This window comes from Diplotaxodon limnothrissa, linkage group LG22 (assembly GCF_057381915.1).
Source record: "Diplotaxodon limnothrissa isolate DT_005_m linkage group LG22, D_limnothrissa_male_GT1.1, whole genome shotgun sequence".
Lineage (NCBI taxonomy): Eukaryota > Metazoa > Chordata > Actinopteri > Cichliformes > Cichlidae > Diplotaxodon > Diplotaxodon limnothrissa.
In genome coordinates this window covers 21,551,321-21,578,182 of record NC_140616.1, presented here as the reverse complement: position 1 = coordinate 21,578,182, position 26,862 = coordinate 21,551,321, and the positions used below count along the sequence as shown (strand labels likewise).

The following is a 26,862-nucleotide window of genomic DNA, read 5'->3' as shown; positions in this document are numbered from 1 at the left end:
TGATAGTACTGCTTATATATGCTGTTGTTTTAAATGAAATAATCATTCATTTGTTTTTTGCTGGAAGAGGAGGGGAGGTTTAAAAAGCGGCCAAACGTAGCTGCCGTCACACGATTGTTTTGTTTCAGTTGGCAGCAACTGTTCCTTTATTAATTGATCTATTTTTGTAATTAAAATATTTACCAAGTAGCTGATCATTTGGTTATATTTTGAGCTTAGTGCACACCCTTCAAAGCATGGCGTTTGTAGCAGCTGTAATTAGGAATACTTATCTCTTCTTCTTTTTTCTCTCTTTTTAAAAATTGAACATCAAATGGACAAAAATGCACTTTGACGTCATAAACATTTGTTGATTTTTGTGTGTTTCATGTGAACTGAAGATCACTGCATTTTTTTAGTCTATTGTTGTGGAGCCTTTGTGTAGGTTAGCAGCACATGTTGATGCAGCAGGAAAAGTTTTCACGCAGAGTCACATGAACATTTGCAGACTTTGGTATATATTGCAGCTATACTGAACATGCTTTAGCATGTGGCTTTGTCTCTCTTATAGGAAACCTTCCCCTCTGGCAGCTGTTGTTTACTGGTTTCAGCACCTTGATTGATTAGTTACAGTGTGCTACGTGTTAAGAACAATTCCTTCCTTAACGCCAACCCCCCCCTCCAAAAAGCAATGACTTGTTTTCTGAAAGAAGATGGAAACATGATTTGCTGTTATTTGGAGTTTTAACACTTTGCAATTTTGCAATGGGCTTGTGTTTGTTGTGCGAGAAAGTACGTGACTTGATGAATCTTAAGCAGAGTAAGTTGTCCGTTTCCTCTGATTAGAAATGCAGGTGTGACTTGAAAGCATGTGAATATTTAAAATAAAGTGATGTGATGAGCATCTGTGACTTTGAATATTTTTGTTCATTAATTTAAGTGTTTAAAAAACAAATCGTTTATGGGCATTTTCTTCAACCATCTAGCTTTTAAATATTATAGATAATAATTAACTTTTTAATTAGTGTGTGGATTCCCATTTGGGTTTAGCAGTCAGGTATAGATGCATGCAAAACATTAAAATGTTTTAAAATGGCTATTTAATTATTTTAACATGTTAATACAAATTAGACTAGTGTTTGTAAAGCAATAAAATACACTCCTAGTGTAATAAAATGTTGTTTATCTGCTGAATTTGTGGAAATCTCTTTAAAGTATGAATAGAAAAATGAATTTAACTTTCAGAAATGTAATTTTTGAAAGCATCTGCTGACTAAGATTAAGAATTTGAGATAATGGTCCAAATGAAAACAATTAAAAGAGGCCGGCGGTATTTATGTAAGACCCCAATTTCCTTAAGAACAGAGCTCACAGAAAAATAGAAATTTTTAGGTAATCAACCACTGTTAATGTATGTTATTCCAAGTAGAAGCCCAAGCTTATTGGTTAAATGCGAAGAATTCAGAAGTACCCCCATCAGTGTTCCTGCTGCCTCTTAACCTTCAGACGGTGTCCTGTACGCTGCAAGCGTCTCCTCCCAGTTTTAATCTAATCACAAAGGCATGTTAAAGATACAGGTTGCACCTGGTGTAAACCTTGGTCTTGTTTGGTTCAGTTTTATAAAAATGAAACAGTTAAAGTATGCGTGAAGGTTCATGGAAAATTCAGAAAGTTCTACATTTTATGTAGAATCAGTGTGCTGCAATGATTTTGTTATCTTTCTCTCAAAAAAATCTGTGTAGTGTATGTGTTTAATTCTTCGTCTAAACACACTATGTTACTCTGAAGCTAGGTATATAGGTGTAATTTATGGAATCCCAATAATATCTCGCTAACCCTTAAACATATTTCCTTCTGGTTCTCGACCCCTGCCATGACACCTGGGTCATAGGACAATTTCAGTGACTAAAAAAAACCCCCACAACTGCACATGTAACTATACAATCTAGAAAATGTCCTGGATTCTCTCATTTCCCTGCACCTGCTCTCTACACTGAACGCTAATTTGGCTACCACAGGAGTCCGATCAGGAAACAACTTTGTAATTTGCTTCATCAATCAAATGTTTATAGGAACAAGTGTACGTACAAGTGCAAGTTCACTCATGAAAATGTGAAAGTGAATGCTCAGGCACACTTAGAGATGATATAGATGACGATAAAGTGTTGAGTTTTTGACCCTTGTGTCCTTCGAGCTAGTAGTTACCTTGAAATCATAAGAATTATGTGAATGACTAGGAATGAATGCATAACTCTGAGGGGCCCCATGACATGTCAGCAGTGATTATTAACCCCATTTGAATGAAGTGCCTTGTTATTGGTCCCATGGTCTACAGATAAAGGACCCTTCATTCCTTCAGGTTTACTTTTGTGATTATCCGCTGTGTCAAAATCCCATTTCCTCTCAATCTGTTCAAATTTTAGCTGTCTTTGTGGGGGACAGAGTGAGTGATCATGGTGGTTTCATGCATTCTGCAGGGTTGTTGTACCTGTGGCTGGTAACACCATTGTATGCAAAACAAATCTAATCATGTTGTCTCCTTTTCATTATGTAATATCCACTGTCACAACGGTGAAGAAGTTAGTGCATTTTAATGTATTACCCCTCCATGTGAACTTTGTATTTTATTAACTCAGTCGAATAAAAGTCTTGCTAAAAGCCGTTGTGTTTATTTTCCTTGGTGTCATCTTAATGAAAGTAAACTGAATGTATATTGAGGATACACTGTATTTTCAACACAAGAATACAGCAGGCGACTTTAAGTTTGTGTCGATATCTTATCGTGCACACCACCTTGGAATTCATCTTGTTGTGTGAATCTCTTGCTTTCCCACCTCACCCACTCAACTTACAGCATTCACTCCCACCTGTACAACTAAATCCCAACTTCAATTTCATGAACATTAAGTCAGAAAAACACCTTAAACTTTCCACGGTTTTCATAAATTTGTATTTTCCATACAAAGAAACAACAATAAAAATAAAACAAATTGCAAAACATGATATTAAAACTCTCTGAAAACTTAAACAATGACTTCTTGACTGGGGGAAAAAAAATTTTTTTTACTTCTGATGTTGGTAGCACTTCATTTTAACCACCTGATTTAGTTACCATTAAAGTTATTTAGTGTCAAAATTAACACTCGCATTAATTTGTTATCTTTATACACACAGAGTGCATCATTAACACAGGCTGCAAAATCCAGTGTCATTTTTCTTTCCCCATTTTTTATACAAAGTTAACAGTGATGAGTACAAGAAATCTGATCAACCATAAGTGAGCAAAACACGTGATCCGAGCTCCAGAAAATGAAGGAGGAAGGAAAGATGGAGGTCTAATAATGAGGCAAGAGTAAGCCACAGGTGCTGATTTCTGTGCTCAAACTCAACACGGATGCATCCAAAGGTCTAAAAATTAAGACATTTCATGTAAACAAGAACTACTTTAAAACTCAAGAGTTCTGCAGATATAGACATGCTTAATCAAAATGTTTCCCTCTGAAACACTTTGATGTACCACACGCAAACACACACACACACATCAGTTATTGGAGGGATGCTGAATGTTGAAAGAAGCAACTCAGTAACGGCCTGCAAAAGACAAGAAACAACAAACATTTGTGTTAATAAATGGCTGAAGTCTGAAGTGCAAAAAGACTGATCATCATTTGACCAGAGAGTTAAGCACAAGAGATGTGTTCGAACAAGTGCAATAACCAGCTTTTTGTGCGCCACTTCTCTTCACACTTACGTGGGCTGTAGGAGCGAGACCGTGAGCGAGACCTGTATCGACTGTAGTACGGTGATGGAGAGCGCCTGCGACTGCAAAAAGACAAAAGGAACTTGAAATGCGTCTTCTGCCATATAATACTACAACACTTTGTACTCAGAAAAATTAGCGCTCACCTATATCTGTAGTCGTACTCATCATATCTGTCGTAGCGATCATAGCCGCGGTCATAATATGACTCTCTTCCCCTTCTGCTGCTGCTGCCGCCACCACCGCCGCCACCACCGCCGCCGCCACCACCATTGCTGTAAAAATGTAAAAAAGTTAATTAATTAAAAAAAATAAATACATAAAAAAAAAAGTAAAATGACTTCTGAGAAACTTGAGGGGGAAAAAAGCACCATGTTAAGCACAGACAATACTGCATTTAATCAGTATGACTCAGAGGTGCATTTAAGCTTCATGGAGCATTTAAATGGAGCTCCAGTGTCATGCAGTAGGTTAAGGAAACGGGTATCTAAGATTTGACACAAATGCTGATCTTACTGTGTAGGTCGGCCCATGTAGATTCCTGGTGTAGGGGTATGGGGACGTTTAGTAATGGAATAATCCACTCTGATGCGCCTCCCATCCAGCTCCATGCCATTGGCTCGCTCCATTGCCTGGGAACACAAAAGGGAGGAGAATACAAAGATATTGTCAGACCACTGTAAGCTCTTTGGTAAAAATGTATTTAAATAATGAAGGCCCACCAATATTGCACACTGAAACCATCTATATTAGACCCCATGATTGGGTGGTGAGAGAATGTAAAGAAAGGCTGACACCTAGTGGCATATTCAAGTAATCACACCCAATTTTTAAGAGAAAAAAAAAAAAAAAAAAAACTCTCTGAAGAAGCAAATCTAAACAACTGGTAACAAAAATGGAGAACTGCCTCTTTTTGGACTTTTTGTTTTATTGGGGTAACTGTGAAATAGTCCAGAAACATTAGGAACTGTAGCCAAAACTATTTTCATTTTATGGGGTAAACATTTTTTCTTCTGGCAATTTTGATAATGTTTGTTGATAATAACGAGCCTATTTCTGCCAACAATGTTTTTGTTTTAATCATTTCCATTCTTAACTCAAAATTGAGATAGATTTCAAAAATTTTCAGTCAGATATCTAAATAACATTTTTAAAGATTTAAAATAGTAAATAAAATAAAAAAAACGAGATAACCTGAAAATACAATATTACAATAAAAATAAGTTGCTTGCATCAAGTCTGAAGACCACTGGGCATCTGATCCATAAATAACACCCTAAATATTTTTCATACCTCTTTAGAGTCTTCAAGCCTCTCAAAGTAAACAAAGGCAAATCCACGGGAGCGACCTGTGCGCTGGTCATACACCACGTTGACTCCAGCCAAAGGACCGTAGCGTGAAAACACCTCTCTCAGGTCACGCTCAGTCGTGTACAGGCTCAAACCAAACACCCCCAAACACGTGCTCGGATCAGGGTTCGCCTGGAAAGGTCAGCGATAGGGGTAAGAGTTGATGACGTAGCTTACCACATCGACCCTTGTAATGGTTTGCATACAGAATATATTTAATGAATTTATGATGCCCCCCCTCACCCTCCACCACATACACACAGGATCACTTTACATACTTTATGCACAGATGCTAGAAAAAGGTCTTTCCCTAAAACCCAGCACAGAAAATAATCACTAATAAAATACACTAAATCAATTAATTTATAACTGATGCAGCTGATGCTTAATAGTTGCTTTGGACCAGTTTTGCAGCTTATGGACAAAATACTGTTTCACCTACACTGGATACATGCTCTCACATTGTGACTTTTGACTTATAACTGAGGCAGTTATTGAGTTGCTTTGAAGGATATAATCCATATAATTTATGTTTGTATAATGGGGTAACAAAAGATGATGAAACAGTAGCACAATAAATTCTCAGTGGGTAAACTATGACAGCTTTAATAACCCCTTAAACTGCTTTCAAAAATATGTCACAGGGAGAGCTATGTATACACACGTGCTATAAAACCTTTTCACTTGCCTCATGCTTGCTCTGTTTTGTATTATTATATGGCCCACATAAAGCAGCTGTGCCCTACAAATATTGAGCTTAAGAAAGCTAGTCAAACTAGTTAAACATGGTGCTGCAAGCACATGTCAGCAGATGAGGAACCACTGAAACACATTACTTTTAGTGCATATGGCATAAATATATACAATATCTTTTTACTGATCTTTTTACTTTACCAGGATTTTACATTTGAATCTTTAAAGTCACTTTAAAAAAAAAAAAAAAAAAAAAAAGGCAGGGCACTTAGTATATCATTTGATCTGCTCAAAAATTATTGTCAAACACATATAGCACATTGTACTTTATATGCATTAAAACTGCACACACATCAGAAATCATCAATTACTGGAGCAACAAAATAAACATACAGTAAAGAAATAGTGACAGCATTTTTTTTAAGTACTTAAATGTTAGTTGAGGCCTCTTTTCCACTGGAGTTTCAAAATATAACTTGATTTATTAGGTGACCTAATACTTATTGTAGATAATAAAGGTGACGCTGGTTGCAAACCAGCCACAGTGTCCACATACATCAAGTTATTTGTATTTTTAAAAATTTCCCTATGATTATTTATGCATTTATACCTCATGCAGCACTGCAATGAGAGTGGTAACTTTGACCCACACACAACATTACTTCACCCCCCCAAAATATGTCAGAAGGTCCACATACCCTAACATCAGCACCACCGCCATGACTGTATGCTTCTTTTGTGAAGTCATGGCTCTGTTGATATAATGAAAGGGAGGGAAGGTTTATCAAAGGGATTATTAAATGTCATGTCAAAGCGGATTCCCACCGCATTTACCACAATCAACTGATAACATAAAACATATTTTACACAACAATATATTTTTATAACATAACGCAATGAGAACACTTCTCTGGACTGTAAAGACTTTTAATTAAACACTTCCTGTTAAAACAGTTGTAATTCCTAATAACAATTTAAAACAAACAAACAAACAAACATACATAATATACATACTGAAAAAATAAACCAAAATGACAAAACTGTTTTGTTGAGATTAGCCTGAAGCCTCTGGAAACATGTAGGTGCGCTAAATAAAAATGTGTCATGTGTTGAGTGAAATGTGGTGTGAAATTCACTTACAGGCATGGCCTCCTTTAAAAATAACCCCCCCAAGCATTTTGAGCGTATAAATTTTCACTTTAAGTATATCGTGCAGTATATATTCAATGTCCTCACTACTTACTAGCTATGACACACAATAACCCAGTCTTTACAAGTCTGATTGTGAATGTATACGTTCTTTACCTTTCCTTCCACAACATCTTGAGTTACACTTACCCTACTGCCGGTGTGACGGCGCCGGTTTGACATGGGGGACGTGCTCTGGCTCTTCTTGCGCCGGTATTCAGGGCTGTAGGAACGAGAACGGGACTTCCTCCGGTGGGAATAGGACCGAGAGCGTGAACGGCTGTACCGGCGGTTTGAGTGCCGTCTAGAACGAGATCTAAAAATGAAGAAGTAGTAGTGAATTCAACACAAGAGAAGATGGCAACATTTAGGATAATCAGAGTGTGTGTATGTGTGTGTGTGTTTTGGGAAGGGTGGGGGCCAAGCTTACCTGGATTTTGACCGAGACCGTGATCTGGACTCGGAGTGTTTGGAGACCCGGGATGGGCTCGGAGAGCGAGACCTGCTCTCCGACTTGACCCGAGCTGGACTCCCACGATCCGATTTAGATGGGGAGCGTGACCCCTATTGCCATAGCAGTATGTTAACAACCTTTACTCATTCAAAATTTATTTATTTATACAAATCACAATAAGCAGTCAAATAAAATGGAAGTATCACACAGAGTACACTTATCTAAAATGTGCAGCCTATATACTGCGGGAAAAAGGGTTAGTAATCATGTAATTTCAATAAATGAACCTCTGTGTGGCATATTATTAAAATATCAATATTTTAAAAAATGTACATGTTCACCTGGACTATTAACACGGAAAAAAAAAAAACATGCATTTTCTTATGTTACAGAAACGGAGCATGATAAAGAAAAGACATTTTGACACAAACAATATATTTACTTAACCTAGGGACACATTCATTCTTCCAGATTCTTTACACGCTACTCCCTTCTCTGAGGATTTCTATCCTTCTTCATTCTTCTTTTTTCAGTTTTCTCATTTTCTGATTCCAGGTCTGTTTCATTTTAGCCATTACACTGCAAGCGCGTCTATCTGACACCATTCTTCCGGTACACTTCCTCCCTTTCCAGCTCTATGTTCTGTTCTGTATATGTTTTCATTAGCCTTCTTTTATCTTGAAAATTTTCTTCATCATTCTTGGATAAAACTCTTCAAATCCTTCAGGTTCAATAACCTTAATGAAAAAAGAACATTCAATGAAATTAAGATCAGAGTGTTTTAGCAAAGGAGAATATCGTGAATGAAATGAAAAGGAAAACTGAATGCATCATTACATTTACAGTGCTGCTTCATTAGGTTTGAATAACCCAGAATTTATGCAAATGAGCAGAACAATGTAACATATGTGGGAATAAAAAGAGCTTAAATGAATTTTCTAGCAATGTTTCAACCTGATAAACCAGAGAATGAACGCTGAGAACGAAGAGTGGCTTAGGACTAACCCTCATACACTGACACAAAGCAGTACTACAGACAAAAAAAACCAAAAAAAACCCCGTAAGTGTGCAGAGCTATCTGCACAAAAGGACGCTAGCATAACGTAAGAGATAACTTGTGATTCCTTTCATTAACGAATGAGTCAGGTGCACTCAATTAAACTCACACTGCATGAAGCCAATTTGCACACACCAGTGTTTTAACACTGGTTATTATTTTAAGCCAACTAGCTTGCTAGCTAGCGCCTGTTAGAAGCAGCCTTGCTAGCAGAGCATTAACCTTTCACATTAAAACAGGTATTAGCATAGTTTTCTTCCGTTAACTTGAGGCATTTCTCTGCCTCTGTCTGAAAACTGTAACGCAAGCCGATGAAGCGTTGCAGGTTATTTAGAGTTAGCACACATTACCATTGGCTAGTAGTTAGTGTATCCTAACAATGTTCTTTACTGAAAGCCACACGGAAGAGAAAGGGAAGAAAGGAAGATGTCACCGATATCATTCGACGGGAACTACTTACCCGCCCTTCATAGTTTCCTTCCTCGAGGTCACTCATTGCTCGGTATAGCTAATAAAAGCAGTTATTTGGACAAAAAATAAGCAAGTGGGCTTATATGCTACGTATATTTTCTGGTCAGTAGCTAGAAGATGGCGCGTAACGTAGGTTGCTGATATGCTTATGAGCCGCAGGATCTGACGTCATCTCCCACGCCCCCCCCCCCCCCTCCCCCTTTCGACATAAAAAAAACATGGCGAACACACGGAGAAGTTGTAATGTTCTTTCACGGACCATTAGTGTCGCGGAGAAACATTAAGATGTTGTAGTACAAAGCAACGCTGCCACACAGGATAAAGTAATTTATTGTCAAGGAGAGCAAAATTTCTCATTGTAGAGAGTGAGAGTTAAGATCGTTGGAGGCAGAGTAGAGGCTACAGTCACGTGAAGAAACATGATTTTAAAAAAAACATTTAAATGTTCAAGAAGGACCTGCTTTGTATTTCAGTGCTTCTCTTTATGTCAGAGGACAGGACACAAACTTACTGGTGATCTTTTTTTTAAATCATGATGTTAATTTGCAGGTGAATTACACTTCCGCGTCAGATGTACACCATAATCGGAACCCCATTTTAACCTTACGCCGGAACCTTCTGTATAACCTGACGTACTCCTCACGACAAACGTAACTACAGGTCAACGACTTGAATGGCGACAAAGGTTGCGGTGTAGGTATTAGGAGCTCCCGGTTGCAAAGTCAGTTGTGCCAGATTTTCCGCAGAAGTCTAAATCACACTTTACAACCCCATTTCCTAAAAAAGAAAAAAAAAAGCTCCACCAAATACAAGTTACAAAAAAGACAAACGTCCAGCTGCAGTTAAATATTAAGCAACTTTATTCCTGCAGTGTGACACTTTAGCTTGAGGTCATAAAATAAAGTCCACGGGTTAGCAACAAAGTTGTTTTCTACATTATGCTCCTGGAGTTGTGTCTTCTTTCCTTCTTCATACACATTGGAAGATGGTGAAGTTTTTATTCTACTTCTCAATAAAAACATGAACAAATAGTAGTGCTCTTTTTGTTGTATTTAAATAAAGATTCCCAGACATGCATTATACCTAGTACTGGACTAAACTGCATTTTTCTTTTAGTGTTGGACTAGGCTTTCTGGGAAGCATGCTGCTACTGCTTAAATTTTTTTTTTTAAATCAGTTTGGGTTTTTTTTGTTTTTTTGGAAAATAGGGTTGTGTGAGTAAAGACATCTCCCATCAGGTCACCACCTTATCATTTTTACTTCATTGCATCATGTAGCAAATTAAGGTCGCGCCACTACTCGATTATTTAGTCCTGTGATCGCCACATACTGTTAAGCTGAAACAAAGCTGCTTTAACTGCCTTATTTTTCCTCACTTTTATTCTGCCACTCATGCTGTGTTTTGTATAATCCCCCTCCTGCCAAAAAAAAGGAAGAAATGTTGATAAAAATGTTGCAAATCCAATATAACGACCAACAAGTTTTTCTTTCTTGGTGGACAAACCAGTGTTAACTATGCTAAGAGCACAGGTCCAATGCAGATGATTTAATTTTAAAAGGTTTCTATAATCACAGTGCACCATGAATATGTGTAAGCAGTGAGTCACTTATCCTAACAGCATTAGTGGGCTAAAAACTCACTGCATATACATTCAGTCTCTTTGAGCTACTGGATTTGAAGTGAGACAGAGCAAGCACACACACTCGCACGCATTTACAGCGGCAAATAGGCATCATCCCATGATATTCTCCATACGTCTCACAGCAACAGCACATACACATTTATATTGCCTTCACATGGAGTGCAAATAATATTCTTTGGATTTTTTGTTACAAGAAAACTACCTAGTTAATTTTGCCTTAAAACCTCATTAGCTGTAAGCTAAAGGAAGAATCTTCAAGTTCTTTAGTTCTTAGCAATCGTGGCAGCAAAAAACTAAAACTGTATTCTAAGCTATCATACATGTACAGCATTTTGATATGTTGAAGTAGTACTGTAACTTGTTGGCGATGGGAGCATTTTAAGCTGGTTTTATGATTAAGCATTTAGAATTCAGGAACAGTTTCAAGCATCTGCTTTTGGCATATACTTAAACAGTCACCTTACATTTGAAAAAATAGGCATAATAGTTTCAGCAATGGAAATACAAAACAAGAAAAAGATGTGCTGGAAGTATTGGTACAAAAAAATGAAATAAATATCAGCATTGAGAGACTAAAGAGGTCCTCTTTCTTCTGAGTTGGATGAATATTTCTGAGACACATTCCATAACTTAAGCTTCTGGGCATCCATAAGAATCCCTGCAGCTCTTTATTTATCTGATGTTGCTTCATTAGCAATGAAAGATGTAAAACTTGGTGTGCTTATTTAACAAAAAAAAAAAAAAAAAGATATAATATTTGGCCTTCTTAATGTGGTCGGGCCCTATTAGGTATGTGTGGATGAAGGCGATATGTCCCTGGGTGACTTCCAGGTTTCTCCTGCTGCTTCACAGGTTTCTGCAGGGCTACAGGAGCAGATGCAAGCAGGCCCCCTGCTGTGTGGGAGCTGTTTGTAGAGGAGGAATTGACCACCAGTTCAATTTTCCCCTCCAGTTTTACAAGCCGTGTCAGAATGTCATCCAGTAACACAGCTATAGTCCTCTTCAGGTCAGCTATTTGAGTAAAGTACAGAGAAAAAGACAGAAGGGGGAAAAAAATCAGTCCTTGAGGCTGCTTTTCTTGCAACTATGAGACACACTTGTCATGTAGGTATTAGTAAAATATGGTGCAATATCATCATACTTTCCATTTAAAAAGTATGGTAATATTGCACCACTTCTGAATTTTTCTAAATTCTTACCATATCCTGCCATGGAGGTTCCTTGTGGCCCACCTGGTGCATTCTGGTTCTCTTCTGTCAGCACTTTGACATATCGCCGGCTTAGCTCCAGTATCTTCTCACGCAACTCTGCACTGCTCTGATGGCGAGGCTGCTGCACAGTGTACCTCAGCAGCATAAGTCCCCATGCCAGGCCAAATGCCAGGAGTAGCATACTCAGCTTCTGAGACATGTTCCTACGCAGTAGTGCAGCCAGCATGGTACTGTGGTGAAGGGGAAAGGTGGCTATGAATGCCCGGTCTGAGGCTGAAGGTCTTGAGTTCTTTGAATTTTTAAACAATCAGCTTGACAACGTAGCAGTTCCTGCAGGAAACAAATCCTGCTGTCCTTAGTCAAACAGAGGTCAAAGCTGTCAAAGTCTGCTGCACATCCTGCTCATCGTGAGGGGATATGAAGAAGTCTGGAGTAACAGCAGAAGCCAAGAAGTGTAGCCACAGACATCGGCACTCAGGGGTGTTTGGAAAGGTGCTTGGGTTGCAAGATGTGTGAGACCAAATCACCAATGCAGACTGGGTTTTTAGGCAGGGGATCAGCAGACATGGCTGAAAATGCTTTAAAAACAAACAAGAACAAGAAAAAGAAGACAACAGACAGAAATAACAACATTAATATAGAAGGAAAAACATGCTTACATTAGGGATGCAATGAAAAATCTGACAAAACAATTACTTTAAACACTGCAGCAAAACTCCCTCCCACAATCCAAAGACATGCAGTTAGTGAGATAAGGTTAACTTGTGATTCTAAATTATACACAGGTGTTAATGTGAGTGTGACTGATTCTCTCTCTCTCTGTGTGTTAGCCTTGCTTCAGACTGGCGACCTCCCCAGGGTGTACACCATCTCATGCCCTATGGTAGCTGGAATAGCCTCCAGCCCCCCACGACCCTAATAAGGATGAGCAGAAGAAAATGGATGAGATGGATTTTTTTTTTTTTTTGCAGTGCTGCAATGTCATGATTAAAAGAAAAAAAGCTTAAACCCATTGCAGTCTCATTTTTGTTCATCCTCTAAATTTGTAAGGGCTCACAATGTTTTTAAACACAGAATGAGTATTTCTGGGTGAGTTACGGTAATGAAAGCACAACCTCATGTGAATTATCACATCTATCTTATCATTAATAGCAAGGTTTCCTGAAATACCTTGTTGTTACTAGTGACATTTTCCCCCTTTTACTGCTTTTGGTTACAAACACTAAGCTACAAATCTCTTTCAGCCCTCTTAGCCCAGAAACCTGATTACTAGTTTAGATTTCACCGTACCTACTTTGCAGCTCCAAATAGGGGAGAGAGAAACAGACAGAGGGCATTCATACCCCAATCCCACAATGGGCACAATAGTGACAAATAATCTGCAAGCGCACTGTGCACAGTCAAAGCACATTACACAATTTCTCAGCTTTCACAACTTTGTCACCAGGTTCATTTTCTGAAAAATCTCTTGGGTGAGGGAGTGTCACTTCTTTTTGTGAGGCTGGAGAGGAGATGGTGATTGAGCAGATAAATTATGAAAAGATGAGTAACACAATCTGTTAAGTGATGCTTCTCATACACGCAAACATGTCCTTTCTGTGACCTGGGCAAAACCAGTTATCAGCAAATACAAACTCAACTAGGAAGAAATTCTTAAAGTAACGGTATAAGTAAGTCAGGAAGTGAGACTCTTGTCATGACCGGACCATAATTTCATGGAAACACAAACGTTTCAGACAAATAATCTTCCACCTGGTTAGAGGACTGTTTAACACAGCGTGCCTAATCGGGCGCATGGCTTATCGGACTCCTTACCAGCCATTCACATCTATCCCAGAAGTTAAATATTGACCACAACAGCTGTCGCATGTCATCTGCACAGGCAAACAACTGGCAGGGTCAGCGAATGGTTCAATTGGGCGACAGGTGCGCAATACCGAACTGTCAACAGTGCTTGGGTTTTACAAAAAAACAAAATACAGAACTTACTGAACCTGTTTATCACCTAGCAGAATATAAAATAAACATGTTTAAAGTAGATTATCCAACCCAGCACTGAAAACGAATCCAAACCACACGTGTGCTTCGTTTCTGATAGGCATTTCGGGACATTTGTTTTTAACTACTTAACAGTCACTGAAGCGGTTTCCAACTCTGTCGATATTTCACGTTAGCTCGACATTTCTGCTCGCCAGCACTGAAACCATACAGTCAACAGCGAAAAGGGAAGGTAAACCTTTTTCGTGTCCCAAAACCTTTCAAAAAACACACATTTCAACCCACCGTGTTATCTGGGAAACTAACTTGAACTGAAGCGGAAATTTGCAGGCTGCAGATAGGCAGTGACGAGGCGACTGTGAGCTCCAGCGGCTACCGGTGGCTGACACTGAATGATGCTTGTTGTTTGGCAACCCAGGGCTGTTGTTGCTGTGTTGTGAACGGCACCCTCCCTTTGTTTCCGTTAACGAAAAGTTAGCTACCGAACTTCGAGTGAAGGTGTCTTTTCCGGCTCAAAGTCATTCCGCCGCCTTCCGACACAGCCTCGAAAAACCGACGGGGTCTCTGTATGCAAAAGTCGGCAGCTAAATTCCAAGCATGCAACTGCGCTGAATGTCATGGTTCTACTGGACGTCTCGTGCATGCGTCAGTGCTATTGAATTATGGGAAATGTATTCATACCCTACTTATCGTGGTGTATCGCCTCTAACCAAATATTTTATTGAATTACTTTCGTTTATCTACGAGTATTATTTAAGGGGAAACCTTTAAGTAACAATGAGTTTATTCCGTAAAAAAGAAATCATACGGCATATTGTAACGTTCACGACGATAGCAAGCCACAAATCCGTCATTGCTTTGTGTGCGCGTGTGTGTAGTTCACCCTGCGCCCATTAGAGGGAAGTCTAAAACCATCTCCATGGCAATTTTAAAACTGGTTGTAAACACAAAGAGTAGCTACTGTGCAAGGAGCGAGCTACAGCTACAAGTTAAACCCTCTAACAACATGGAGAAAATAGATCTCGATCAATCCGCTTTAAAAGCAGTTGATGACTACTGGGAATACAGAAGGTTTGTTTGGCGAGTGTCTTTTGACTGATGGTTTTGGGTTTTCAGTCACCGTCACGTGACAGCTTTTGCCAAAGTTAACATAGCGACTATGCTATTACACTTAGATAAGCTCGTATTATAGGAAAACAAGGAATATAAATAGATTTAACTGTATGTAATATTATTCCTATTGGTGGTTCGTCTTCTGAAGGATTGTGGGTGATGATGATGGAGAAAAGCTCTTCACTCCAGAGCAATATGAGGAATACAGGAAGAAGATGTTTTCTCAGCGACTTAAAAACCGGTTATATGTGAGCTATGGAGTGCCTGGGGGTATTGACTGTAAGCTGATTGGCCCAGAAACACAGTGCTTCTGTGCACATAGGTAACACATTCCTTTATAACTCACACACTCAGACATCCTTCTCTCTTGCACATGCTCAGTAATGAAATGTAATCCAGGTACAAGCAACATAAAACAGACTGGGAAGTGGTTCCCTCTGAGCGACCCCTGGCCTTACCATGCAGAGTCAAGGGATGCTGCTGCCCTGCCTACGAGTACGTCCCTCGGCTTGGACCAAACCCTGTGCGCTGCAGGTGTAAACACTTACCTCAACATCACAGTGAAGCAGCAGGCCACTTGTGCAAGTCTTGTGAGTCTGAAATCACTACATTTTAAAACTGTATTACAGGTTTACTCCACTCAGTGTGAACTCCAGCACCTATGTGGACTCTTGTTCTGCTGACTTTTTTATCAGGCAGTTCTTGTTCTGGATTCCAGAGTCCCTACACCTGTGGGTGTGGCCAGCCCAGCTCTGAACACCAGACTCTGGTAAGACAACTCAAACATCAAACATGTTTTCTTCTTGTTAAAGAAGCAGATGCTAGATCTAGATTTCTATTACTCTGCATAATTTCAAATAAAACTTTATTGTGTTTGCTCTATCTTCTTGGCAGGTTGAGACAAAACTGGAGAGGCAGGCACGCGGTCAGCCTGTGGGCAGGGATGTCCCTTATGCTGCCATGGGTGGGCTGACAGGGTTCAGCTCCTTGATTGATGGTTACCTAGCTTTGGAAATCAGTGGCTCAGGTAAGACTATAACTGCATATAACCTTTTTGTCTTTCTTCCAAGGGAAGCAAAAGTAGAGATCCGTTTTTACACATGTATGGTTTAACACCAACACCCTATAAGCACTAAGACCATTAAAGCCCTTTTTTTTTTTAAATCTCAGGCTCTTTGAATTATAGAGTGAGGGATTTGGTGATCCAGCCTTTGCTAGGGTGTTTTTGGATGCATTCAACTGTATGTACTGTTAGTTCCATTAAAGCACATAGGAGGGCAGCAAAGTGCAGTGGAGTGTCAGTGTTGAAATGAAGAAACCTGCAGTGCTGCGATTTGTTCATGAAAAGTGAAAAGTGTAGAGTAAAGACTGTGTGTGGTTATCTCGATTTGGAGTACAGCTGTGTGGACACAAAAATATATGTCTTTCTTTTGATTATAGTACAGTGTGTAAAAAAGATTCAAACTTTATGCAGTGGACTGATTACTCCATAATTTTGCATATATTTTGCAATGACACCTCCTTCCATACATGATTTCCATACTCTCTGCTGTATTTTTTTTTAGATCAAGAAAGCCCTCAGCAGAGCTGCTCGGCATTAAAGACCAACCAAACATCAGCTAAAGCATCAAGGTTTGCTCTCTGTAAGAGAGGGACCAACAAACAATAAAATACAACATCGGTTTGTGTGTATCCATAGGATAATGAATATGAAATACTCAATACATACATATTTGGACAATGCTGAAATTGTTGTCATTTTTGGGAGAGTTTAGATAAAAGAAAAAAGCTTTAATTCAAGGGTTTAACAAAAGTCCTGCATTGACTGATTAAGAATTACAGCTGTATAACTAAATGGGGGTGTGGCGAAATGCAGATTGTATGTGGATTGCAGGCAGTGAGTAAGCATTGTAAGAATTACAGCCATTTTTATACACTATCCCCCATTTACAGAGGCGTAATTAGATAAACCTGTTATGAAACGACTGTATGCAGGCAGGAGGGAGGGAGGGAGGGAGCAATCAGGGAATGGGCAACAGGAGGGAAACACAGCTGGGGCAAATCAGGCCTAACGAGACAAGGGGAAGCAAAACCAGACACATTAACATGAGACATGGACTTTCAAAGTAAAACAGGAAACATAACACAGACTCACAGGCAAGCACTATAACAAAGGGAACAGAGACGTGGGACCAGGGCAGACACAGACACTGACTGGACGTGGGGATACTGCAGACAGGGGAGACAGCAACTATGGAACACAGACAGAAAACCAGAACACTAAAACTCTAACCAAACCCCACCCAGAGAACCTAAACTAAGAATAATCCTAAAACCCATAAAGCAAAGCTAGAATATAATGAAATAACAAAATCAAAGAACCAAGAACACAAAACACTGGGTCGACGACCCAGGGACCCTAACAAAACCAGCATAATTTGAAATAGGTTATTTTTAATACTTCTGTGAAAATCCTGCGCAGTCAGTGACTGCCTGAAGTCTAGAACCCATGGAGATCATCAAATGCTCTTTTTCCTGCATGAGATGCTCAGTGACCTTCTGTTGCTGCTTTTGGGTGTATGTGCTTTGAGTTTGGTCTTCAGAAACTATAAAACACACTCTGTTGGGCTCAGATTGGATGACTGGCTTAGTCATTGAAGAATATCCCATTTCTGTGCATTGTGAAACTCTTCGGTTGCTCTTGCAGTATTCTTTGGGTCATTATCCATTTGCACTTTGACATGGTGTTCCAGTTTTGCAGTATTTGGCTGCATCTGTGCACACAGTATAGTCCTGTAGAAAGCTACTTTAAGCTGCAGTCTTATTCACAAGAGGTCGCCACAGGGGTAGCTCGCATGTTTGATTCGGCAGATTTTTTACCGTAGGTTGGCCTTCCTGATGTAACCCCAAAGGGATTTGTGTCTCCCCTTGGGATCGAACCAGAGATTTCCCGCTTATTAGGTGAATGTGTAAACCGCTTACTGCTATATTTAGATTAAGGAATCCACAGGCTATGTTTGCAGCCTGCACTGTGCATACTATCTGCATACAGTCACACCCTCATTTCTCTGCATATGCTATGGCTGTAATTTACAATCAGTTGATGCACTACTTTTGTTAAACCCCCTGAATTAAAAATCTGAAACTTCGAAAATCTGCACATCACATGTTGATTGTTTGATTTAAAATCTACCATGTGTGCAGAAGCAAGACTAAGGTTAAAAAAATGTCATTGGACTGCAAAGGTATGCCTTTTTCAGAGTTGAAGAACAAGCAGCTTGGTTCAAAGTGAAATCATTTCAGCTTTCACTGAAAAGTATGTCTTTGTCAGTGTCGTGACAAAGTGATATAATCAGCTGTCAGCAAAAGCTGTGACTAAATCCCACCATGCAACTGAACAATTACTGACAATACAGTATATCGGTTCAGTCAAAGAGCTGAGTGGGGGAACCACTGGCAACATTATTACGATGATCCAGATTTTGACACACTGTTTTTGTGAACTTTTAAGAAGACGAAACAATGCTTTATCAAGTAGATGTTGTCTGTTTTATAATGCTGTTTGTGCTGCCATGATGCATAAACCACGGTCCTCTTTATTTGGCGTCTCTGCTGAAACTCACAAGTGTGACTATGATGGTAAAAATTAAGATATGATGTATAATAATGGATTGCATTTATATAGCGCTTTTCGAGACCCTCAAAGCGCTTTACAATTCCACTATTCATTCACTCTCACACTGGTGGAGGCAAGCTACAGTTGTAGCCACAGCTCCCCTGGGGCAGACTGACAGAAGCGAGGCTGCCATATCAGCCCCTCTGGCCATCACCAGTAGACGGTAGGTGAAGTGCCTTGCACACAATGACCGAGACGGTCCGAGCCGGGGCTCGAACCGGCAACCTTCCGATTACAAGACGAACTCTTGAGCCACGATCGCCCTGAATGACTAAATTATTTATTTAGTCATCTTCAGTTGAATTATTATTAAAGTTATTTAAACTCAAATTAATCCAAAGGTCAACCTTTTTAAAGTATATAAGACTACAATTTTCCTAAAGTCTGTGTGTAATTGTATTAAACAACTGTGATCTCAGCAGTGGGCAAAATAAGTGCTATTAAGTTTTGTTTTGTTTTTTCCATAATCAAGCAGCCCTGGCAGCTTTCTCAAGAGCCACTCATCATCTACACGAGTGAGAGACTGAAGACATTTGTAACAGCAAACCAAAGATGAAAAATACAAGACTAAATTAAAACCTGCTCAGCTATCATTTTGAGTTTTACTCAATCACCATCATAACATTTTTCTAAGATTTGGAACCTGTTCACCAGCTATCTTTTTTCCTAAACTTTTCCACCCGTCTATCTTCTTCCAGTTTTCCTATTCAGGGTCATGGGGGCCTAAAACCTATGCCAGCTGTCATAAGAGGAAAGGAAGGATGCACCCTGGACAGGTCGCTGATCTATCACAGGGCCAACAAGTTGAGGGTTACGACCATTCTTGCTCACATTCACATCTATAGCCATTTTATAGTCATGTGAAAAAGAAAGTTTTCTCATGGGTGGTTCTTCTTTGTTTGAAGAATTTAAGGTCATTGTTTTCTGTGTGTCTTGATTGCTCTCTTAAATTGTGCCTTACAATGTTGCTTCAGCTCAAGGAGGTTTATGGACATTTGTATATACATAGCTCTTTCAAGGTCCAATGCATTTCACTCAGGTTCAGACCTGAACTTTTTACTGGACTACTGCAGGATCTTGACTTTTCCCCCCCCATTCATTCTGTTGTAGATTTGCAGCTGTACTTGGGATCATTGTCCATTTTCTTTAGCTATGGCCTTTTTAGTATACAGAGGAGTTCATGGTCAACTCAGGGATAACAAGCTGCCAAGGTCCCGTGGCTGCAAAACAAGCCAAAGTCATCTTCCCTCCACCACCGTGCTGACAGTAGGTGTGTTTGGTTTTCTCCAAAGTGACACAAAGGCCAAAGATTATTGTCATAAATGTTAGCATCTAATTGAGAGCTGTAGAGTCTGAGCTCGAGCACTTGGATTTTCTTTTACAATTTTTCTGAGCGTTGCATGGTTGGCCCTTGGGGTGAATTTCCTGGGATGTTCAGTTCTGGGAAGATTGGAAGTTATATTGAATGTTTTCCACTTCCAGAAATATATTTTCTATGAACTAGTGGTCCTTAAAGTTTAATTCCTAAAAATCTTATGGCAATGAATAGTCACTCTAACATTTAGTTATAAAACTGGTCAGTTTACGCATGTGAGCCATTTATGACTGACGTTTTCTTGTTGCGAAGAAGCCACCCACTCAACACATCACTAAAATAACAGCAGAATCACGGCGCTACGTGCTCACTGATGAGCGCAGTTTTTAATTTGCAGATAGATGTACTGTCTCCAATTGATTAATCCCATTCCTCACGGTAGATCAGGAATGATGAGAGTTGATTTAATCCATCCAGTGAATGACGATAGAAGCGGGTCATGTATTCTTCACTGACAGCCCACTTTCAAACGTCTTCAACCTAGAAACACAATTAATGAGGCTCCAAATGAGGATTTACTCCCACACAGATGTTCCTACTCTGATGATCGCAAGTCAAACTGGATCAGCATCCACATTGGCGGTGCCCAGTGAATTTCAAGTCACCTGTGTTGTAATGTTGGCATTACCTGAGGGAACTTGGCATGTGTTTGTGCGAGTTAGTGAGCTGAGCAGGTGGTCGTGGGGGAAAGAATGTTGGTCTGTGCTCGAAGGACGACATGGATGCACCTGGGTCTCAGCGGGCGAGTGTTTAAAAAGGAACCAAGAGGAATCTGAAATCTCAAAGCTGAAACTTCAGATTCAGAGTAAACAATGCCCATGGTATCAGGCTAAATAAAGCATGCACAGCTGTTTACACACTTCAAAATATTAATCGTGTTTCTCCTTTGCTACTTAGAAGAGAATCAAGCATTCTTAGAAAAACTTTACCTATTTACAGTGTTTGCTTATCGCAGAGTGGGATGGGGTGAGGCAGAGCAAGAGGTGAAAAACCTATTAATTTAAGAGGTAAAGGCCTGACGAATTAGTCTGGCACGATTACTATTTAGTGTAATTGCCTTTCCATAGCAACCTCGTTAAGGAGGCCACAGGTAATTTAGTTCAGAAACCTGTTGAGGGGAATGACTACTACACTTGACTCATCCCCATGGAAACCACGCCCTGCTTGACTGACAGATTCGACGCAACAAATCAAGAGACAAGAACGGAAGATTAAATTGGCAATTACTGCGCAAGAAGACACTTAATTACCCGTGTGACAGTTATCGTAAACAAAGACTGAATTAACTGGAGGTAAAGAACTCTTCCTGCAATTTCCCCACAGACAGAGGGGTAAAAAATATTCATGCAGAGGCACAGAGAAACACAACAGATAGGTTCTGACACATCATTAAAAAAAAACACTTACATGCTAAGTTAGAATCTAGGGATACAATTTTGAAGAGAATTCCCAAAATGATGCTAAGAACTCAGAGAGAGTCTATTATAACCACTTTACAAAGGGTGTAAAACAGTACCGTGCAAAATATTTGGGAAAATTAATTAATGTGGCATGTTTTCAAATTATTGCAATGGATATTTCTTATTTAACTTGCTGCATAGAAAGTGCATGACCTGCACTTTTAGCAGGAAAGAGATCTCTGGCAGAACCAGGCTTAGGAAGGCCAGCCATCTGCCACAATCAGTTGAGGATGAAAGGAGGAAGACAGCCTATGTGTACTGCTATTTATTAGCTAAAATCATGGCTTTTTGACATAAACAATAAATTGAATGAATGCATGTGTATATCCAAGGTTGCGTCTTGGCTCTTCCTGTGTTGACTTTCAGAAAAACCAGAGGTAATAAAAGAAACAAATACTGTCAAGATCTGGCTGAGAAACTGCAGGATGTAAGGGCACACCTATACATTAGCATCTTGGCAATCATACTAGTAATTAGCATGCTGGCACGAATGACCTGCTTTATTACCTGTTTTACTTTACATTTACTCAATGAATATCACATCATGTTGTGGAAGATTTTAAACTAGTGATTGGAACTATAAACTCATTATGAGATACTTACTGAACACAAATCAAATGAGCAGTAAGGTGATTTTCTCATAGACTTCCACATAACCAGGATTTTTGTAACAGAAGAGTTGCCCCCTGCTGGCCATTAGTAAAAATGCAGGTTTAAAGCTTTTTCAAAGTGGCTTCATGTTACAGACCAGGGGCTACTTCTACCTTTCACACACAGTTTATGGTTTTGTAACTATACTGGCCTTCTGGCTTTGAGGCTAACCACCACACCATTGTGCTGCCCAAAACTGAAGAGAAAAATGCTAAATCATAACATAAGTATTTCAATTTCAGTTTGTTTATTTATTTAAAAGGTACAGTGCAGTTCACTTCCAATACAGAGCATGGAAATGATTTTCACTTGTTCCACTTTTGCATCCACAATGCACAAACAAGATTTACATTGTTCAATTACATATTAAATATATTTATATAATAAATAATATATAATTCATGAGTAAATGATTAACATAATGGTCCTCCTTATCTAGCATGTGACAATTTACTCTCACCAAATCTAATGGTTGGAATGTCCCATAATGTGAGAGTCCAATTTAATGTAGACCTACTACTACACAAACATACAGTATTATTAGTATGATATTATGTTTATGGATATGTAGTGAGATCTATAGTTCCCTAGTTTACCATTTTAGTTATTCATTAATAATCTGATTACTAAATTATTTTCTAACATCTTCAACCCAAGACTTTCAGTGTGGCAGGCCAGTCTTTTTCCATGAATCCTCTCCTGATTACCAAAAGAATCTGAAGAGCTTTTTTCTGTTCTTACTTGAAGAAAACAGAGTAATGTGTAAGAGGAATGGAAAAAAAAATCAGAATTTCATGAATCTAAGGCATAGACGTGTGTGTTTCCTCTCTTTTGTGGTAGAAACAGTGGGAAATTGACTTCATAGATGCTGTGCTTCGATCTCCTCCTGTGTCGACAGACTCGGGAGGGGGGTGGCGAGTGAGGTGAGAGAAATGGATTTTGCTTTTTCGTAAGACACTGTGATAACAGAGTCAAAGGTATTGTATAACTAATGATTGTTTGGCTAGCACGTGTTTACACACAAGCAGCTACACACACCCACACACTCATTCATAAATATATGAACACTGATGGAGTTCATATGAGTTTAAACAAATACACAAAGTAGCCAGTGATAGAGACGAATTAGTGTTACTAGTGTTGCTGTTATTGATTCAACCTAGCAATGAGGCACTTATAAATGCTAGGATACCATGAAAGCTATAAGTCAATGATAAAGGACAGTAGGGTTTCCACAATTTGTTTTTCAGTAACAATGTAAAGTAACAGGAGGCCCAGAATATAAAATATCTAAAATTATAGCTGTCAAGGCAGGACAGAGCCTAAGGTTCGCTGTAGACTCACTCTTGTCCTTTCTCTTGATTGAGAGTTTCCACAAAACTGTAGCTCTTTTTTCTCTTAAAGTCAGGTAAATTATACACGCACAAAAAGAAAATCCATTGACTTTACACTGTTTGTGTTTATATAGCACTTAATAAAAGTAAATAAAAGTTACAAAGCGCCTAATAATAATAAAAGCAACAAATATGCATTTTTAAAGTTCAGATTTGAAAGAGGTTACAGAGTTTGCCCACCTAAGATCTGCCTCCAGAATATTCCACATCTGTGGGGCCTGAACTTCAAATGCTCCAAGACTTTTAGTTGGGACCACTGCAGGTTTATGTCAGCATCTCACAGATATAGGCTGGAGTCTGAACCTGTAGCACTTAATAAAAGCAGCAGTAAAATCTTGAAATCAATTCTAAAACTAACAGTTAACTGGCCTGCATGGACTGATGTAATGTAGTTACTCCTTTTGCTGCATGTTAAAAGCCTAGCAGCAGATTTTGACAACTTAACTGATGCCTATATATATGAATTTATTTATTTTAAAGGGACAGCGTAAAGTAAATATGCGAGAAAACCAAAAACCTACTTTTTGTCTGTACTCCCTGGCAGGTCAGACAAAAACAATAATAAATTTAATAAACCATCAGGTAATGTACAACAATTTGGTCCAAAAACCAAATACATATTTACAACAGTACATAAAATTACAGCATGAAATTTCATAGTACAATAAGAAAACACAAAACAACAAAATATCAAAAAATAAAAACATGAAAGACAGCATATATTAGCATGCAATTAACGATCACAAATCTAAAATCTGTGTCAGATGATTGAATCTAGTCTTAATTTTAAAGATAGTACGCAGAGAATACATTTCAATTTTGGGAAATGTCCCATTTATCCTCAGATCTCTCAGTTAAGTATAGGGTTGCCTTGCATCAGCTAATTAGCTTAGCATAAAAACTAGGAAGACTGGAAAACACCTATCTGACACGCTGATGAATTACTAGTGATTGTATTTTCTCTTGTAAAATGTTTCTTGACCTTGTTATTGGTGTGAATCCACCCTTTTTGGCCATTTGTAATCATCTTAAACAACCAATGTAACAACTATGTTAAACATTAGCTGTACACTGGCTAACAACAAGTGCTGTGACCCTCTCTGTGGGCCTGTGCTTGTGTGTTTGTGCTCAGCTCAAACTCTGCATATACAGTAAAACACTCTTTAATTAAATAAATGAGATATAATGGGTTAATTAGTGAGCTTTAGTGGATTTGCTGCCTTTGAACAGAGACTAAGCTAAGCTAACCAGCCTAGCTTTACATGGATTTACATTTAATAGACAGCTGTGGGATCTTCCTATTTAAGAAGCAACAAAGGAAACAAGCATGTTTCCCGCAGCAGTTCATTTTAAAGCACATTACGCATTTGCCATTATAAGAGGTCAAAACATTTAGCCTAGATGAGAATAATATCTCCCTTGTCTTAAGACTTAGCCCAATTTTAAGCCTCTTAAAGTGCAGTACTATTTTGTATCATTAATCCTAAGTAAATAAATTATGCAAGAAACAGCACTTAAACTCAAACATCTTTATAAGCAGTTTTACTTATAATATTGCACTTGTTGTAAAAAAAATTCCCACTGTTTTAGTGTGAACATCTGTATTCACAGTAGCCTAACCATGCATTATGCTACCCTAATAATAACATTAAATCTGCAGATGCTTTTAATGTACAAAATAAGTATCGGGGCATAGTCAGTGGCTGATTCACAGTGAATGTGAACGTCATGAATGCAGCACATTCTCTTGATGCTTTGCCTACTAATGCATTGTTTACACACTATTACCAGGCGTCTTCTATATGGTATCTAATAAGTTGGTAAAATATTTTAACATATATTTACAGCTACAGTATAATAAATGGATGGATAAGTACTGTCAATGTATTCAGTAGACATACTAATATGTTAAATAGTTATGATTTGGAAATTGTGACGTCATTCATTTGATTGTGTGTCTTGTGTTTAAATACATACGTTTTAAAAGAATTAAAAGAATCCATTTTAATTGTTGTTTAAGGTTATTTTTTGTCACTCTGCCACTCAAAAAAAAATTAAAACCTCGCCAAAATGACTCAGATAAATTCAATTCAATGTGACAGCAGACATAACAGTGACGCACACAGACTGCCGTGGTCTTACACAGGTCGTAACATTTATTAAACTAAAGTTTAGGGCCCTTTGACGTGTTACAGGTTTCATCAGGTTTCCTAATATAAAAGCTCAGGACTCCCACCTGCACACCTGAGCCGAACCAACCTGTCACAGCTTGCTAGTGTGACCTTCTGTTCATCTGTCTCTCAAAAGACCTTATATGATGCTTCTCTTGACATGACACTGGTGCTGCTTTCACCCCAGAAGCAGATGAGACACACTTGCAAACACCCATACAGATACAGACGCATACTCACACAGATCAGAGGAGACAGCAAGGAGCGCTGACAGACAAGGTTAAGACAGGTAAATTAAAATGAGTGAAAGCAGTTTGACTCTTAAAGCAGTGGGTGTTTAATAAGGAGAAGAAGAAATGAATAAACAGAAGAAGAAATTAATGTTTCCTCTATGAGGGTTGTCAGTATTGTATTTTCTGTGATCTGAAAGTAGAGGAGAAGCTTAGGTTTCTTTGAGATGTTGCATAATTGCCTACAAAGACTGTCAGTTAATGTCAAAGCCAAGACAAAGAAGAACCATTTGTGGATATGCTTCTATGAAGTTTGTTCAGCAGAAATCTTTCTGTAAAACTATTGTTAACTTAAATGTCACCTAATGTAAGTCAATTGTTATTATGATGAAGCAGAGCTATATAAGCAACAATTAGACTTTGTTAAAGTCGCTAATCCAGTGCCTTGGTTTATTTAATCGATGACAAACCACAATCCTCTGCAATGGCGCTCAAATCACCTTCAGTTTGCAGCTAAACCGGGAGCTGCCGTGCCCTATCTAAGTAATAGTAGTGCTTGCTTACCACAAGTCACCATTGCACAATAGTGTAGTCAAAAGCAGCAATTTAGATGTCAGAGTTGTATGTAAAAATGCCGTTATAGCCAAAGAAAGCACAAAGCTGCAATGGGATTTGGCCTGTTTGCATGCAACTGCCTGACAGAGACGACGCACATAGCCTGCTTGTCTCTGTTTCCTCGTGCGCTCGTACACACTGTAAATTTGAAAAGTGTCATTCAGAGCAGCCGAAAATTGCGAGCCTTTTCATCTCTACAAATCCCGGGAGAGAACTTATTGTACAAACCAGGAGGCTGATGAGAGGAGGAGAAAACAAATTTGCATTTAAACAGCTTGCTCTCTGAAGGAGTCGGTCTCCACAGAGCCGATTTCTGATAATGCCAGCTCTTCATTAAATTATTTTCTGCAGCGGTTACCTTAAAGGTGCTGCA

At 38.9% G+C, this 26,862-nt stretch overlaps 3 protein-coding genes across 4 annotated transcripts; 1 reads left to right on the top strand and 2 right to left on the bottom strand.

Moving 5' to 3' along the window:
* Positions 1 to 3,017: 3,017 nt before the first annotated feature.
* On the bottom strand, positions 3,018 to 9,081 carry tra2a (transformer 2 alpha homolog). The gene is made up of 9 exons (XM_085345943.1): positions 8,942 to 9,081; positions 7,401 to 7,534; positions 7,121 to 7,286; positions 6,481 to 6,534; positions 5,033 to 5,221; positions 4,256 to 4,371; positions 3,886 to 4,014; positions 3,731 to 3,801; positions 3,018 to 3,570 (listed from the first exon to the last, which is right to left on the bottom strand). Exons 1-9 carry the CDS (start codon positions 8,975 to 8,977, stop codon positions 3,560 to 3,562), a joined length of 906 nt encoding a protein of 301 aa, XP_085202069.1. The 5' UTR covers positions 8,978 to 9,081; the 3' UTR covers positions 3,018 to 3,559.
* Positions 9,082 to 10,882: 1,801 nt separating this feature from the next.
* On the bottom strand, positions 10,883 to 14,418 carry ccdc126 (coiled-coil domain containing 126). 2 transcript variants are annotated; one of them, XM_085346235.1, is made up of 3 exons: positions 14,090 to 14,418; positions 11,795 to 12,384; positions 10,883 to 11,606 (listed from the first exon to the last, which is right to left on the bottom strand). In XM_085346235.1, exons 2-3 carry the CDS (start codon positions 12,030 to 12,032, stop codon positions 11,362 to 11,364), a joined length of 483 nt encoding a protein of 160 aa, XP_085202361.1. In that variant the 5' UTR covers positions 12,033 to 12,384; positions 14,090 to 14,418; the 3' UTR covers positions 10,883 to 11,361. The 2 variants fall into 2 exon arrangements, with proteins under 2 accessions (XP_085202361.1, XP_085202362.1); XM_085346236.1 differs by having other exon boundaries at positions 14,111 to 14,418.
* A 305-nt stretch (positions 14,419 to 14,723) lies between these two features.
* Positions 14,724 to 16,586, top strand: fam221a (family with sequence similarity 221 member A). Its single transcript, XM_085346705.1, has 6 exons — positions 14,724 to 14,875; positions 15,066 to 15,239; positions 15,317 to 15,507; positions 15,613 to 15,686; positions 15,812 to 15,944; positions 16,483 to 16,586. The coding sequence occupies exons 1-6, from the start codon at positions 14,724 to 14,726 to the stop codon at positions 16,584 to 16,586; spliced, it is 828 nt and encodes a 275-aa protein (XP_085202831.1).
* Positions 16,587 to 26,862: the final 10,276 nt, after the last annotated feature.

Bases quoted from the DNA above. Each gene is read 5' to 3' on its own strand.
- ccdc126 (XM_085346235.1), bottom strand. From the start codon at position 12,032: ATGCTGGCTGCACTACTGCGTAGGAACATGTCTCAGAAGCTGAGTATG. The intron at 11,607-11,794 runs GTAAGAATTTAG...TTACTCAAATAG, and splicing joins AACCTCCATGGCAGGATATG to CTGACCTGAAGAGGACTATA.
- tra2a (XM_085345943.1), bottom strand. From the start codon at position 8,977: ATGAGTGACCTCGAGGAAGGAAACTATGAAGGGCGG. The intron at 6,535-7,120 runs GTAAGTGTAACT...TTATATCAACAG, and splicing joins GCCGTCACACCGGCAGTAGG to AGCCATGACTTCACAAAAGA. The intron at 4,015-4,255 runs GTAAGATCAGCA...ACATTTTTACAG, and splicing joins TACATGGGCCGACCTACACA to CAATGGTGGTGGCGGCGGCG.
- fam221a (XM_085346705.1), top strand. From the start codon at position 14,724: ATGGCAATTTTAAAACTGGTTGTAAACACAAAGAGTAGCTACTGTGCA. The intron at 15,508-15,612 runs GTGAGTCTGAAA...CTTTTTTATCAG, and splicing joins AGGCCACTTGTGCAAGTCTT to GCAGTTCTTGTTCTGGATTC. The intron at 15,945-16,482 runs GTAAGACTATAA...ATTTTTTTTTAG, and splicing joins TTTGGAAATCAGTGGCTCAG to ATCAAGAAAGCCCTCAGCAG.